Source organism: Tribolium castaneum, chromosome 5 (genome assembly GCF_031307605.1).
Source record: "Tribolium castaneum strain GA2 chromosome 5, icTriCast1.1, whole genome shotgun sequence".
Lineage (NCBI taxonomy): Eukaryota > Metazoa > Arthropoda > Insecta > Coleoptera > Tenebrionidae > Tribolium > Tribolium castaneum.
Window position 1 is genome coordinate 4,954,895 of NC_087398.1, and position 15,211 is coordinate 4,970,105.

Below are 15,211 nucleotides of genomic sequence, written 5' to 3' on the forward strand. Positions count from 1 at the left end.
ATAAATTTTTGATTTTAAAAATCAAGGCTATACCAAAAACAGGCTTCTGGTTAATGACTGTATTGAACGTTTTATATTTGAAGCAAAAGATATTCACGATATTAAACTATCAACACTAAAATTTTATCGGGTATTAAACAAAGTTACGGCTACAAACTTTAATTATGTAACCAAACATCGCTTTTTTAACTATGCAATAATCATTTTTAAGGATATATTTAGCTATAAAAAATTAACGAATTACACCATTCAAAAAATTTATTCATATCTTACAGTTCAATTTCAACATTACTTTATCTTAATTTGAATGTCAGGTAGTTTTCTGTGAGCATAAAAAACGTTTTCTTGTTCAAGTTGCAAAAAGACAATTACTGGTTATTTGTACCAATCAATGATAGGTACTATATTTATTCTTTGACGTCACCTTATCTTATCTTTTGTATAAACTTTAGTGAATAAGTTCGTCATTAGGTTAGTCTATTAATATTCGTCTTTCCAGATTTTAGAAAATCAAGAAGCCATCAAAAAAGCACCTTTAATAATTTTTGACGCCAATCTAAGTCTACCGACGATTGAGACAATTTTAGGATTAGCACAGAGCCATAATATACCAGGTGAGTAAAAAAACACACTTATACACGTAATATGTATTTATTGTGCATGACACGGTTTATCGAAAGTATGAAAAAGTAGCGTACCAGATAAATGAATATAAAATTACTTAAATATTTTATATTATAAACCTACAACTTATAAAATAACAACAATTCTAAAATAATACAAAAGAGTACAAAAACTTAAGATTCATTCTTACTAGAGTAATAAGGCGCATGCAAGTGGACGGAATGTGTAGTATCGCTTATAAAAAATACATTTGGTATTTTCCGTAAATTTATAACAAGATTTGAATTAGAAATATGTACGTTAGTGCTCTATTTATACCTGTTATTCACAGTACAAAAATATCTTTCAAAAGGCACACGGTGCACAAATGCGTACGCTTTACCACCTCAGATTATGCTGAGGGTTGGGTTGCATCTGCATAACGAGACTTTTCGATTCCCTCCTGAATTTGTAGCTCTGACGTGCTTCATAGTACAAACAAACTGCAGCAAAACCGTGGAAAAAGAACGAAATCACTGCCAAACCATAAGACCAGCACAGGTAATTATAGTTGGGGTACATCAACCAGTCGCGACGTACGTGCGATCCTCCGAAGACGGCAACGGCAAAAAACATGAACACAGCTGAGGAAAAAAAATGCCAAAATATCGTACAATATTCACTCACTTGTAGTCGTCACACAAACGAAATCAATCGCTGACAAAATCCATTCGTAGCGAAGGATGAAATCGAGAGGCCAACGGCAGAGCTGAAGCGCCATAATGACCTGAGACCCGAAACTCAGTAGGAAAGACATGGTCACGAAGGCCTGGACTGCCATGAGCCACGGCGGGAGTATCCATTCGCGGATTACGTGGAACTCCTGACTGAAGACGTGGTGGCAGCCGTTGAAGAGGTGGTCGAATTGGTAGTAAGGATAGCGGAAATCTTCGAAACAGTACTCCCACAGACCCATGTTCTTAAACTGGGAGAATGTCTCTTCAAAGGATTTGACCCAGTAAGGGCTGAAAATATATATTTAAGTGTGGGTGGTTCTGGGTTTAGGTGAATTGAACCTGCAGAAGGCGATCATTAGGAATAAACCGGCGATGTACGTAAGGAGGGCCCCATTTACCAGATAACCTAAAAAGTAGGTGTGTCATTTGCGGTTAAAAGGGCGGGGTGGTTACGTACCCGAGGCTTTGGGGTACTCGTTCTTTTCCCCCGCACGCACCATCTCGTACAAAAACTACCAAAATCGTCGGAATTAGCGAGATAATACGTTTGCAAAAAGTAACAATTAGTAACGGTTTAGGAATGTTGATTGTTTACATTTCTTGGGTTGGTAGTGAACAATAAGGCACGCCCACTTGATGTTTGTGTGATTCGTCGCAAAATCATTTTTTTTTCTCTAATTATGGAAAATGAGTCAATTAAACGAAATATAAAAAATACTTTATTATAACCTTTAATATAGTTATAAAGTACATTAGATATAAAAAGCGACTTTTCTTAAGGCAGGTTTTTGCGTTGCATTCTCACATGTCGTTATAAAATCGTCAAAATGTAACAACTAATTAATGGACGGACTAAATAATTAAGATCAATTCCTGACCTCTACTCCACGGGAATTACTTAACTTGTTTAAGTAACACCACTACTTAAAAAATAAAATGGACGAGTCAATACAAAGCAAAAAATTTGTACACATGGATGGAATGTTTCCGTTTTCGTCAAGCCTTCGTCTCCCTTTGCAGCTCAAACCTCGTCTGAGACTCCATTAACTGTTCCCTCTTCCTCCTCTGGACGTACAAATCGGTTAAGAACAGTGCAGCGGCGACCAAGCACGCTATGGAGCCCACACACCCCAAGACAAAAGACCAGCCAAAGAAATTGTTATCGTGTCCGGGCATCCAGCCCTGCGTATTGGCCGTACATGCAAAAACAATAACCGCGATGCATCCACAGACACCCCCTGCGAGTAAAATCAGCGCGTTCATCCGAATCAAAGTGATGAACTGCTTCTGATCGGGGCCGCAGCATAGGAAATACAATAGGGTCAAGATGGCACAAATCAAAACTGATATGAAACACAGCGTGAAGAAGAACTGGGTGGCCACCATGAACGGCGGAATGAGGAAACCCCGGATCCTGTCATAGCCCGTGGTGAAGGGGTCGTACAGCCAGCGACAGCCGCTGAAGAAGCGGTTCTGGTTGTGGTCGTAGGGGTCGGGCAGCGACCGGAAACAGTGCATCCACAGCCCGAAGCGGTCGAGTTTAGCCCCCGTGATGCGGTAGTCGGACACCAGCCAGCTGGGGGTCGAAAATGCCACGGTTACGAGGATGAAAGCGATGACGAAGAAGAGGATGCCGAGGTTACCGGCGAGGGAGCGACGTTTTCTCTGTTAAAACAAGCGATAATTGGCACATTTGATGGATAAAGGTGGTTGTTTACCTGGTCGTAATCGGCCATTGTTGCCAACAATTAATAATAATCGAAAGGTGCAATGGGTGGTGCGGAGATTAGTCACGATTTTAGCTTGTAGTCACTACCAAGGTTTCGTTGGTTATGTTTTGATGACATTAGAGTTGTTTTTCAAGCGTACAGAGAGTGATTTCTGTGTGGCGTTGACCACACCTGTAACAACCAAACAGTGTTCGGTGCACGGTCTCGCGCGAGCGGCACCAACGCCATCCTTGCTTGACCTAATTTTTTTCACTTCAAGTTTAAAAGACGAAGTTTTTGCCCACTTTTAACCGATGTCGTAAGAAATTAGAGTATGGGGCTCACTAATTACATTAATTAGGCAAAAAAAAACAATAGGCAAGTCAGGTTGTGAATCATTTGCCAACTCATAATTAGCTGATTTTTTGTTTGCAAAATTATTTGTTATTTTTATTTATTTACATGACGAATTACGGTTTTATGAAAATCTACAATAAATTACTATTTCCGGATTTTTTATTTTTAGTAATTGCCACACTTGCGATAGCAGGTGATAACAATACCGATAACATTTATAAACAGGCTTCCGCGTTGTTGAGGCAAATAGCTGTAAACAAACTTCAATAGTGACTTGTTTTGATGTATTTTCTGCAGTAAATTAACGTTCCGCTCTTATTTGATCAGCGTCCCAACTATTTAAAAGGATGGCAGATAATTAACCTAGGACACATTAAGACAAGACATTCATTCAAACGTGTCCCATGCATATGAATACTCACTTTAAACCCATTACACAACAGAACAAATTACTTCAAGGTCCAGTCACAGGCACAACAATAGTCATACTTGAACTACTTAAAAAGGGAAAGAAAAAATTATCATAAACCCAAAACCTTTCCCATATTTTGTTTATCTTAATAATTTTATTGGCGTTAAACGAGTTTGTACAATGTAAAGAGTGTCAAACACTTACTACAATAACACTTACTTTCGTAAAAAAATGTAATATAAATATATAAAAAAATACATTGCTCGTATTAGTATTCTAGATACTAGTCAAGGCAATCATTTGATGTGCTTTCGTCGGACGGAATACAAATGAAAACATTTATGAGATACTTAAAACTAAAATAAAATCTTTGTGTATTTGAAAATGAAGCTTACACTACTTAACAATTATTGCAACTAAGTTCGTTGAGTTTAAATGTCGGTGTGTGACGATTTGGGGACGTCGACGCTGTACTCGGAGGCGGGTCTCGAGTGCCCCATTTGGCGGTAACGCGCTCGCCGCCCCTCGGCTAGGTACAGGGCCCCCGCGGGCCACAAAAGTAGGGACCCTACGACGGCGAACGCGTAAGACCAGCCTAAATCGTTGTGTTGCCAATACGGCATCCAATCCCTCCTGTCCCCATTCAAACCAAATATCATTACTGAAATGAAGCCACACAAACCAGCAATCCAGTGGTTTAACGCATTGCTCATTAGTAAAATGATGTATTTGTCGTGGTCGCGGCTGCAGAAGCAGTAAATCCACGTCAGGGCTACGGCCACCAGAACTAAAGTCATGCACAGAGTGAAGAAAAATTGGGTGGCGATGAAGAAGCCAGGCAGGAGGAAGTCGTGAATAATGTAGTACTCTTCTTCAAACACCCACCAACAGCCGGTGAATTGGTTGTCGTAGTGGTGTCGGAAGTCTTCAAATTTGTCAAAACAGACCTCCCATAAGCCTGAAATCAGGGGTTGCCACTCCTATTTTGTGCGGGTGTTGGTGACATACCTATGCGGAGGAATTTCGGGTTGGAGATTTTGCCATCGTTCACGAGCCAATAGCCGGAACAGAACGCGGTCAGAATGAAAAAGAACGACGCTACTGATAAGATAACGGCACAAATGCCTGTTTTTGTTTTCGCCATTTTTGCGTTTTGACAGTTGAAGGGATGGGAAAGCTAGGGATTTTTTTAGTTGGTGAGTCACTAACGCGGCGATTTTGAATTTCAGTGCTTTTTGAGCCGACCGATTTGGAAGTTTCGATTAAACCGTTCCAGACGGAGTTTTGGAGGGCTGTGAAGGTTATAACGCCGAATTTTAACGAATTGAAACACATCGCCGAAGTTTTGAAAATCAAAAATAGGGAGCGATACGAGAGTAAATTAGATGAAGTGATTGATATTGCGGGCAAACTGGTTAGTTTTGTTGATAATGTGATTGTGACTTTGGGAGCGGATGGGGTGGTTGTTGCGAGAAAGGGTGAAGCGACTGATCCATTTTTGTCATCAAGGAGTGGTCAAATAGGGATCAGACATTACAAAGTAATTAGGAGCAAAAATGTAGCTAGTGTTAGCGGAGCTGGTGATAATTTGGCGAGTGGGATTATAGCGGGTATGCTGGAGGGATTGAGTGAGGAAGAGTGTCTTTCCATAGGTCTAGAAGCAGCCAAAACGGCTTTAACTACCTCAAGACCCGTTGCCGACACCTTATTTGGGAGGGAACATCAAGCTTGGAGAAATAAGGCTGTGTTTGAGTCTTTAATGTAATAAGAGAAAATTTTAGCATTTTATTTTATACATTCTTTATACTTTTAAATAATAAATCGAGTTTAAAAGTGTTGCCGCTGTTTTACTTTGAACTTGTTAGTGATTTTGGTGTCGTGACCGGTAAAGTTACCAGTGACATTATCGACGTATAGATTTAGAAGTGTCAAACAAAAAATATTTTTTGCTAAAAAAAGCACAATGTCTGCTGCAATTAGATTTGGGGCCCGCTTGAAAGAATTGCGGCTTCATTTATGTCAAAAGTCTGCAAGCAGTCAAGGTGTTAGGTCAGTAGATATTGTAATTTTTTTTATTTGAGGTTATGTAACAATTTTTTAGAGATTTCATTGAGCAACATTACGTTGCGATTAAATCAAACAACCCCAAATTGCCCATTTTGATCAGGGAATGTTCGGGAGTGGAGCCCAAATTGTGGGCTAGGCACGGTAAGACTGTCCAACATTCTCCGGATAAATTCTATTTTTGTTTCTTGTGCAGAGCTAGGCAAAGAGACTTGCTATTCGCTTAAAGATCTCTCCGCCTCCGACATCCTCACAAAGCTTCAATCCGTGGCATAAGCCAAATGAAACATAGTAGAAAATGTAAATAGTCTATAATTCTCTAATAAATTCTGTACATGGTCATGCTACTGTTTCAAAGGCGGCAACCCGAAAAGCTCTGGTTTCACTTCATCCAAAGAGTTCAATTTCAACGTTGCCATTTTCCCCAAATTCTCATCAGTTTGCTTATCAGGAACCCAAACCACCTGCATTCCCGCTCCCAGCGCCGCTTGTACCCCATTTGGCGCATCCTCAAAAACCAAACACTGCTCAGGTTTTGGCTTATCTTTGAAACGTGACGCGCAGACTAGGAAAATATCAGGGGAGGGTTTGCCGCGTTCGACCTCAGGGTCGGTACCTCCAGTCACCACATGACTGAAAAGCGAGAAAAGGGACTTGTGCTTGGACACTTTCAAGTCATAGGTGTCCTGACCGGAGGAGGTGGCCACGGCAATGGGGACTTGTTTGGAGTGGAAGTGGCGCACAAGTCGCTCAGCACCTGGAAAACTCACAACATGTATTTTGTGGAATGTCTCAGGTGTAACTAAACTACTAAAGACGGAAAAGAAGACACATGAAAATAACTAAAACTAATGACATGAAGTTCCTCTACCTGGCATTATCCCTACGCTCGCTAGGGAACTTTCTGCCATGGATTTGTACTGTTGGAGGAACTGTGAGGGTGAGATGGGTAATTTCATTTCAGTGACGGCAACTTTGGCACTGTCCAGCTCGACTCTTCCAATGACTTTGGCTTGGATTTCTGGCGTGTATATCTTACCATATTTCTTGGCAATGTCGCTGAAGACGCGTTTGTAGATACTTTCAGTATCTGTAAATGAGTTTTTGGTGTTATTACATACCTGGCATGAGACTGGCATCGGACATTACTAAAGGGTATTGTTCTTTGACCAAATTGTAATACTCTTCCCACGTGAGGGGTAGGTCTAAGAGTTTGATAACTTGTTTGGCCGCGTCAGCCCCGGTAAACCCCAACACCCTTTGTTTGATGTCATAAGTGTAGGTTTTGCCATATTTGCCAACTACGTTCTGGGCCGCTTTCGTATACAAAGGCTCAGTATCTGAAACGGCACAGATCGCAAAAAACTCAAATGTCCCGGCTGTGCTTAGGCAACCAACATTACAAGGTCAAAGTCACTTTTCCGCGAACTCACCCAAAAGCAGCCCATCCAGGTCGAAAATCACGTGAGTGACCTTCTTGAACGCCACTTTGGCCGAGCAGGAGACTTTGTTCATGTCAGGCGAGCGCCCGCAAGGGCCACAACTCACAGGAATTTTGCCAAGTTATCTTCACCCCCTTCAAAAAAAAAATGACACTTGTGACAGCCCGCTTCGCAGAAATCGCGTGCACAGCCGTCCCCAAATGCGCAGACGCCACCAACATGCACGTATTTTTTCTCCGGAAAATAATGCCAGTGGTGCGCATGCACGGCATACGAGTGGTGCACATTCTTGCGGTCCGAACAGTCGCCGGAGTCACCGGAATGTGAATGTCGGGGGTTGAGTGCCTTAGCAACCGGAGCTCGTGATGGGGCGAAGCTAGACTTTGGGAAAAAATCGCTGTGTGATTAATTAATTAAAAAAAAATTGAAGCGATGGCTGTGATTCAAAGGACTGACTGTGGGGGGATGAGTATACGACTTTTATTTACACAGGGTATTTTGGTTTTGGTGCTAACGGGGGTGTGGGGCGACCCCGTTCGGTCCTGCGAACAGGCCAAGAACGACATTGAAGCGGCCAAACTTCCCAAAAGTTGGCTCCAGGAATCGCCGGCCGGTGGTAAGTTCATTACGACCCTCGTAGCAACCGTATCGAACCACCCCTTGTATAAATTATACTAAAAATAACGATCGGGGGTGTTCGTGATTATCGAGTCCACATCTCAAATATTGTTGCGATTGTTTTAAATGGCGAATTTACACGGATTTTATGGCCAGTTAACGGATTTATAACTTCCGATTTTCGTGTAAAAAATCGCTCTCTGAGGAGCTTTAATTATTTTTTTATTGGATTGCCGTAATGATGGCTGTAAAAAGCTTGTCTGAAGTCGTAACGTTCGAGGAATGTTAATTTTTAGGAGCCGCTTGTTCCAAACGGCCGGCCGTATTCGCGCTATACGGGGTGGCGCATAAAACGCAATCATTAAGTTACAACCACGTTTTATTTTGTTAACTTTACTAGCTATTAGCTGCTGTCGTCAGTCATAACCGTAATAATTTAAACACTTTTCTTATTTTTTTTATTAATATAAAAATTACTCTAAAAATGGGGTAACTAGTATCCCATTTTAACTTCATTCAGCAACATATCGCCCTATTCGAAAGTGAATGGACATTCAAAAAATAATAATAGAACGTGTTTATGCTCTTGGAAGGTGGAGCTCAACCGAAGTTGTTCGACACTTCAGCAAAGAAAACTTCAACAGATATTTATTTTATTTTTTGAAGTCTTAAAAATGTGAAAAACCTATTGAAAATTTACCAAAATTTGGAAAAGTAGAAAAGGGCGGTGTGTCATTTGTACATTGGAAGTGTGTAAATTACTATTTACTATTGAAATAAAACTTTTCTAACAGAAATTGTCCATTTATTTTTGAATTAGGCGTTATCTTATTATGAGGATGAGTCCAATTTATTTATTTTTTTATTTACTTTGGAGACGGCCTTTTTTGTCTATACTGTTGAAATTTCTGCAAATTAAGTTTAAATTTGACTCCACTAACGCCTTGCACCAAGATAAAGCAGCTCAGAAGAATCAGAACTCGGTAGTTCTAAAGTATTTTGAGAAAAGAATGTAATTTAATTTTTTTACAAGATCAAGTCTTGTTTTTTAATTGGTGCAGTAAGTAGGATTTGCAGCAGGCAAGTGGATTATTTGGATGGCCGGGGCCACACCCTTGGCAACGCTGCCTTGCATTAATTATTAAATACTCGTCGGCGATAAAGGGCACGAAACTGCAAAAACTTGCGGCCATCAGTCACTTACCTGTCACCTTTATCACTGGATTTGGGGGTAGATAAGGCACATTTTCCTCGTAAGAAAATTTCGTGTCTCGAATCAATGGCCCGTCTCAAATTTGACCTTTCCGTGAATATGTAAATAAGTAAACAGTCGTTGCTTTCCCGAGGCGATTATCTCCGATAACGTCTGGACTTTAGGAAGCCGTGTTGGCCCTTCGGCACCGCTGTCCTGCCGCGTCCGTTTAACTTTTAACACTAATAAAGATAAGAGTGTCTCCTCATTACCCCAATGGTAATAAAATTCAGGTAGAACGACTCGTGTGCGGTCGTTCCGGAAACCCGCATCGCTGGCAAAGAAAACTGTAAATATTCCCCGATTGTGTCGAGTACAAAAGAAGGGCGTGCCGAGGTATTGAGCAACCCTCGGCCTCTCTTCAAAAATAACTCCCTCTGCAGATGTGTGTGTCACTTCACACCCTCATTCATCACACGAGGGTCGTAATTGATTATTCACCATTTTATTAAAGCATTTCTATTGAAAAAAGTGTGCGAGCGTACATCCTGGCCTGCTTTTCATTTCCAAAATTGATTGGGAACGTGCAACAGGGAAAGATCGAACGGGTTCCCGTGGGAGACAAGTGTCGGGCGACGATATCGATCGGGATAAAGAAAGTACCTGAGGTGAAAATCTCGGGAACGTGCGATTGTAAATGGTTAGGTGGGCTTTGGCGACGTTGCCGCTGCCTTTATGAGTCTAACGACCGATTGTGGGTCGCAGAGGTTTGAAAAATTCACAGACAGATGTTTGCGGATGGCTTTCCGTAAAGGGACATGAGAGAGTTTTTCGCCTTTTGTCCTGTCGGTGAATATTAATGACGAACCATAAATGGTAATTAAAAGGGATTTTTCTAAGAGGGGCTTCACGGCAAAACAAGTGAGTTATCAAAACGTAATTTGAAGTGTAGAGGAGAACTCGCAAAGAATACGCAATCGGGGAAACTTCCTCGAGGGTTTTGCTTTTGTCGGAAAGTTGTGACAAGAATAAAAACTTGGGGATTAGCGCGAATGGATCGCGGATTAGGTGAATTGTTTTTCCTAATAAGTGAATCGGATTTCATTTAAACCAGAGATTATCTTCAAAAATAATCAAATTCGAGGAAATATTTTTGTTTGAGTTTCAAAAATCACGTTTATTTTCGCCGGAAATGATATCTGCATACTATTTTAAATTCGACATTGACTGATCTGCATTGAATGAATGAATAAGTGCGGGGACGATCAATAAAAGCGAAAATTACGTCCGCAGTGGAATGAAAATTGTAGCAATTTCAACATTACCATGGATTTACATTGGGAGCAAATGCCATTCATTTTCTTGTCACCAATTAATAAAAATCGGACTATAGACAAATTTATTTTAGTACAGCTCCATTAATAACACAGGAATTGCGTTTATCGCATTTGTATGAATTCGAAGAGTTATTTATTCACTTGGAGTTTTTTCCACCGGAAACACTCGAAAAATTGATGTCAATTCTTGTGAGTAACAATTGAGTCATAAATTGAATCCGGCGCCCGCACCCCGTCCAAATCAAACTTCTGTTCCGAAGCCTCAAGACGCCTCTTGTCGGAAATCAAATTTCATTGAGTGTGACCCCACAGGAAACGGCCGATTCTGCGAACTCATCATGTCATCGCTTACAAAAAACATTGTTTTTCAAACATCCGAATTCAGTTATCTCCACGCTGGCTTCTGTGGAGCGTTGCCGCTGTGTATTCTTGATAATTTTCCACAAGGTGTCACGAATAAAGAGGAATTATCTCACAAACCGCACATATGCCGCACCACCTTTTAAAATGAAGACATTACGAGCGGCTTTATCTCACAGACACAAAGCCGAGTTTGTTTTATAACATTTTTACTATATCCGCTGTTTATTGCACCGGTCGGTACCGTCTAATAATAATGTCAGCTGAGGTTTGTTTTTTTTCCTTCGGGAGATGGGGTTTTATCGAACATGCGCCCCTAATCCGGGTCTGTTATCTAATTAGGCGCTTTTTGTTTATTTGGATTGTACTCCTGTCGATTTCATGGGGTCGTTTGGTTATAAAACGACACGTGCGTTTCCGGTTCTAATTTTAGGCCAACACGTGTTTCCGTGTTTTTTCAAAAAAACTCGAAAATTCGTAATGGGACAGGGGCCGAGTGAATCAGTGATTTTACGGCCGCCTGTGTGCGATAAAAATCGGATAAAATTTTTCTAGACACGCGGAGCGTCGGCCGAGGATTCTTCACATTCCGGGATAAAACCTCCCACAAATAAACAATTCAAACGCGACGTGTATTTATAGATAATCATTAGGTCACCCGTGGGAGAAAAAATCCCGGGTGTGCGTCGGGCTAATTGCCGGCAAGTGAAGACTCGCAGATTGCTTTTGGACGAGATCAAAGGCGGAAAGTGAATTAATTTTATTGAGGAAAAAGTAAGTGTTCAGCTGCGCCGGCTGCTGAAGACCTACGTCCAGACTTTCACCGCGATGAGAAAATTCGAGGCGAAATAAAATTCGAAGAGACTGTAAAGTGCGCCAGGCGTAACGACGTTGTAAAACGACATTGTTTGCGAATGGACGAGTCCGGGGATTCTCCGGAGTTCCACCGAAAAAGTAAAGTTGTGACGACTGGTCATAAATTAATATTGGGGAACTGGAGATTAATAGGTCCACATTTCTTTACACGTTGTTTCGGATTCATGACATTTATTTAATTAAGTGTGGTGAATATTCAAGCAATTAATTTGAAAAGATATCAATTCGACTCGGTTGACATTAATCCGAGGAATTTTTATTGGTACGTGTCCCAATTTTCCGATTCCGTTAGTCCAAGTCGAGGATTACTTCAAGTGGTAAAGTTGCACAAACCAGATAAGGTTAAACAGGGCCGTATTCGAACATTAATCCCAAGAGATCGCTTGTTTATTGCCAAATAACGGAACTGACTTTGATTTTACAACCGCTGTGGTGACGGAAATGCACAAACTTGGGATAAACTCCCACTCAAAATTGCTCTTTCAAAGGCAGCTCATTTCAGTTTATGAAGACCGGAAATTGGTGTCATAAAATTAAAAAAGCCATTTATTTCGAAACTGTGGTAATTACTAATTAGATAAGCAGAAAAAGTGACACAAGAATTGTATTCCATTTTACAAAATGATTGAATGAGTGAATTCCTGTGGTGTTTGGCCCGGGCATAGGTAGGAATTTTTTAGCACAACTATTATACATATTTTTTGTCATATGTGGGTCAGAGCCCATTTCCAGTGGTTCACTATAAGGTTCCGAATTGTAAATTTGTGGATAAAACTCATCGAAACTTCAGACTGATGAAGCAATGAACTGTGTTAACATTTCTCTAGCATGTAATCATAGTCATGCCGACCTAAAAGCCTTGGTTTAAGGTTAATTTAATTTGGTAGTTTCTCCCGAATTTGCTTTTATTTCTTGGCGGCTGTAGTTTTGTCACGCCGGACACTTTCTATTACGGCCCTGTTGGAGTTTCCACTTAATTGGCCTTCTGTGTTCATCTGTCTCAATTTGGAGTGGATCCTTAGCTCGTAAGTGGTGCATTTCAGCATGACTTTGTGTGAGCGAAGCTTTCGGTTGGTGTGTTTCGATTCACCTTTTGGCAACTCTTCGCCATAACGGCATGTGTTGAATGTCGATGCAGCTGCACGATTGCATTCCGGTTAAACTCCTGACCTTGCAGGCACATTTCCTTCAGCACCGTCCAAAAACTTCGCCATCAAAGATGCTTTATTTATCAGCGCAGCAGGGAAAATAAACGAGGCGATTTTAGATCTGGGGCCTTTGGCCGGCGTTTCGCATTTGCGCCCGATTTAGATCTCGTTAATTGTTTGGGGAATCCGTGAGCGTTTTTTCGAGTGTTTTATGGTTGTTATCTCGGCAGTGATAAATATTTATGGGGAAAATATGAAAATGGTGGCGATCCGGAGTCCCCTCACGCGCCAAAACACACATTCAACTACCGACCATCAGGATAAACAGTTTATGAAAGTTTCCTTTATCTAGAGATAAAACACGTGTAAAAGACGACTTACGAGACAGACCAAATAAACAGATCTAAGAGCGGTATGCGTGTCAACACAAGGTAAATATACGGCGCTCTCGCACCAAAAAACGAACATCGGGACTATTTACACAACAAATTACTCGGGACGAGACCGAAATTCCAACGAGTTTTAAATCGGTTTTCCGCGGTTTTACCGAAATTCGCCGCGGGCTACACTTCCACAATGCCCGCCTTTTTGATAAAGTAATTGGTGGAAGGACTCCACTGCGGCCAGATTTGAGCCCTATTGATTTCCCGTGGCGTTGCGAAACCACGGCCTAGTCACAAAAATATTGCATGAATTTACGCCCAGATTAGACGGAGTAGACGCTAATGCATAGTTGTATCATTTCGGTATTGTATGTTTTCTCCTGAGATAAAAGATGGGAGAGCAGACAGGCGCCTGCAAACTAATAAATTAATCTCGGAGTGTCAAACGAGATTTATTTCGGTTTCAACGCTTCGAGCGAATTCAATCTCCACTTTGGTTTTTTCAGCGAAAATTTGCCTTTGTTTTTTCCGTGATTTTAGTCGTTTTTTAATTAAATTTGGTGGAAAGTCGCCCCCGGTCTTTCGGGTCTCATTTTCCGCCGCTTAACGGGCGCCCAATTTTTGTCTCCGACTTCCACGGTTTGCCTGCTAATTAAAACCTCCTCATGTGTATCAGTGATAAGGGCGAGTTAATTTTCCGTTTCGTTTGCTAATCTTCCACTCTCGAAATCGCATGAGCGCCTTTATAGATTGCCCGCGACGGGAAGAAAAATAGTCGAGAGCTCACGTTTGACCCTTTCCATCATTTGAATAAATAAACAACACATTTTCTATTTGCTCGCCGCTTATTGAATTAATGTGGAAAGGTGGGATGGGAGCGCGACTTAATTAAGATAAAGAGATGATCAGAGGGGAAAAAAGCGGATTTGCATGCCGGTCACCTGTTGGAGAGACGCCATCGATATCGATAATATATATAACTAATTAGGTAGCGTTAAAACATTCGCATTCTTTGGATGCTTGGTGGCGCATTCTCTCCCACGATGAGAGCGGTCATCCACTCCGGACAAGGACAGACGCGCTTACCTAGATGGCGCTATTCGGACAGGCCTGGACTCGACGCACCTGCACGCCAGTGCCCCAAAAGGAAATTTCCCGAAAGCGCAACCGGCGAGAAAATTATCAGATAAGATACGCTTGACTCTGAACTCAAATGTTGGCGACGCTAATGCTTTCACAAACAAATCAGAATAAGAATTTTTCCTCTATTCGGGAAAATCTATAGGTTGGCACAAAAGGCACAACGTTGTGGTGGCCATTTTCCTTACTGAAATAAAGGACACCTTCAATTAACGGACAATTTAAGATTCCCCATCGGTGTCCGTTGTTGAGAGGTTTCACTGTAGTTCCTGCTGCTTTGAAATGAAAAATAAGGATGGACAAGAAAACAGTTACTTTTAGAACAAGTGCCGGAAAACTTTCATTAATGCACGCAATTTTCTTAGTTGCTTCAGAAAAAGTAATCGGGTCACGACGGCAACTAGTTTTTATCTTAACGGTCAATTGTTGCATTTTTTTGGTGGTGAAATCAGTTAAACAATTATTGATTACTATCTGTTATTACTCATTGTTCGTCACTAGAATTAATGAGTGCCTAATATTTTTTGGACCACATTTCTTGCAATTATTATTTATAGCAATAGAAATAAAGGTTGGGATGAACTCGTAATGGGCGTTTTGACGTTATTTTACCATTTTGGTAAACTTTAAAGACTGACTGAACCAAGTGTTCCACTGTTTAAATGTGGTATTTTTGGTGCGGGCTTCGAGTCCGTCCCTGCCGCCGAGACGAAGAGGTGCACGGCGCGAGCAGGACGGCCCACAAATATGCAAGGGCTTTCAAGTCGCCGCTTCTCCGAATCCTCCCTCTTGGCGGGGCCCGAAAGTGGCGTAGGTGGCCCGACTCGTAATAC

At 41.3% G+C, this 15,211-nt stretch overlaps 7 protein-coding genes across 9 annotated transcripts in view; 2 read left to right on the forward strand and 5 right to left on the reverse strand.

The window, feature by feature from the left end:
• slmo (slowmo) overlaps positions 1–2,770 on the reverse strand; it is a 94,646-nt gene extending 91,876 nt beyond the window's left edge. The window contains exon 1 of the mRNA XM_970038.5: positions 2,758–2,770. The gene's annotated coding sequence lies outside the window, so the exon portion shown is untranslated. The remainder of the gene's footprint in view (positions 1–2,757) is intronic.
• Positions 1–15,211, forward strand: part of LOC663878 (uncharacterized) — a 64,497-nt gene that overhangs the window by 44,798 nt on the left and 4,488 nt on the right. Inside the window, exon 8 of the mRNA XM_015980320.2 lies at positions 500–614. Within this exon, the coding sequence (XP_015835806.1) occupies positions 500–614 (115 nt within the window). The remainder of the gene's footprint in view (positions 1–499; positions 615–15,211) is intronic.
• pck (pickel) lies at positions 633–1,968 on the reverse strand. The gene is made up of 4 exons (XM_961766.4): positions 1,798–1,968; positions 1,680–1,746; positions 1,291–1,628; positions 633–1,247 (listed from the first exon to the last, which is right to left on the reverse strand). Exons 1-4 carry the CDS (start codon positions 1,838–1,840, stop codon positions 1,003–1,005), a joined length of 693 nt encoding a protein of 230 aa, XP_966859.1. The 5' UTR covers positions 1,841–1,968; the 3' UTR covers positions 633–1,002.
• On the reverse strand, positions 2,047–3,448 carry sinu (sinuous). The gene is made up of 2 exons (XM_961855.4): positions 3,059–3,448; positions 2,047–3,005 (listed from the first exon to the last, which is right to left on the reverse strand). Exons 1-2 carry the CDS (start codon positions 3,074–3,076, stop codon positions 2,337–2,339), a joined length of 687 nt encoding a protein of 228 aa, XP_966948.1. The 5' UTR covers positions 3,077–3,448; the 3' UTR covers positions 2,047–2,336.
• kune (kune-kune) lies at positions 3,953–5,017 on the reverse strand. The gene is made up of 2 exons (XM_008195672.3): positions 4,827–5,017; positions 3,953–4,776 (listed from the first exon to the last, which is right to left on the reverse strand). The coding sequence occupies exons 1-2, from the start codon at positions 4,960–4,962 to the stop codon at positions 4,250–4,252; spliced, it is 663 nt and encodes a 220-aa protein (XP_008193894.1). The 5' UTR covers positions 4,963–5,017; the 3' UTR covers positions 3,953–4,249.
• ND-B8 (NADH dehydrogenase (ubiquinone) B8 subunit) lies at positions 5,697–6,224 on the forward strand. Its single transcript, XM_969895.4, has 3 exons — positions 5,697–5,867; positions 5,920–6,026; positions 6,079–6,224. The coding sequence occupies exons 1-3, from the start codon at positions 5,782–5,784 to the stop codon at positions 6,156–6,158; spliced, it is 273 nt and encodes a 90-aa protein (XP_974988.1). The 5' UTR covers positions 5,697–5,781; the 3' UTR covers positions 6,159–6,224.
• On the reverse strand, positions 6,177–7,904 carry LOC663851 (pseudouridine-5'-phosphatase). 3 transcript variants are annotated; one of them, XM_015980351.2, is made up of 3 exons: positions 7,316–7,904; positions 7,004–7,261; positions 6,177–6,639 (listed from the first exon to the last, which is right to left on the reverse strand). In XM_015980351.2, the coding sequence occupies exons 1-3, from the start codon at positions 7,395–7,397 to the stop codon at positions 6,227–6,229; spliced, it is 753 nt and encodes a 250-aa protein (XP_015835837.1). In that variant the 5' UTR covers positions 7,398–7,904; the 3' UTR covers positions 6,177–6,226. The 3 variants fall into 3 exon arrangements, with proteins under 3 accessions (XP_015835837.1, XP_015835839.1, XP_015835838.1); XM_015980353.2 differs by having other exon boundaries at positions 7,004–7,222; positions 7,316–7,898; XM_015980352.2 differs by lacking the exon at positions 7,004–7,261 and adding an exon at positions 6,754–6,972 and having other exon boundaries at positions 7,316–7,834.

Bases quoted from the DNA above. Each gene is read 5' to 3' on its own strand.
- ND-B8 (XM_969895.4), top strand. From the start codon at position 5,782: ATGTCTGCTGCAATTAGATTTGGGGCCCGCTTGAAAGAATTGCGGCTT. The intron at 5,868-5,919 runs GTCAGTAGATAT...ACAATTTTTTAG, and splicing joins GCAAGCAGTCAAGGTGTTAG to AGATTTCATTGAGCAACATT. The intron at 6,027-6,078 runs GTAAGACTGTCC...TTTCTTGTGCAG, and splicing joins CAAATTGTGGGCTAGGCACG to AGCTAGGCAAAGAGACTTGC.
- LOC663851 (XM_015980351.2), bottom strand. From the start codon at position 7,397: ATGAACAAAGTCTCCTGCTCGGCCAAAGTGGCGTTCAAGAAGGTCACT. The intron at 7,262-7,315 runs GTGAGTTCGCGG...GCCTAAGCACAG, and splicing joins CCTGGATGGGCTGCTTTTGG to CCGGGACATTTGAGTTTTTT. The intron at 6,640-7,003 runs GTATGTAATAAC...TGAGTTTTCCAG, and splicing joins CGATGCCAGTCTCATGCCAG to GTGCTGAGCGACTTGTGCGC.
- kune (XM_008195672.3), bottom strand. From the start codon at position 4,962: ATGGCGAAAACAAAAACAGGCATTTGTGCCGTTATCTTATCAGTAGCG. The intron at 4,777-4,826 runs GTATGTCACCAA...CCCTGATTTCAG, and splicing joins CCCGAAATTCCTCCGCATAG to GCTTATGGGAGGTCTGTTTT.
- pck (XM_961766.4), bottom strand. From the start codon at position 1,840: ATGGTGCGTGCGGGGGAAAAGAACGAGTACCCCAAAGCCTCGG. The intron at 1,629-1,679 runs GTTCAATTCACC...ATATATTTTCAG, and splicing joins CTAATGATCGCCTTCTGCAG to CCCTTACTGGGTCAAATCCT. The intron at 1,248-1,290 runs GTGAGTGAATAT...TTTTTTCCTCAG, and splicing joins CGTTTGTGTGACGACTACAA to CTGTGTTCATGTTTTTTGCC.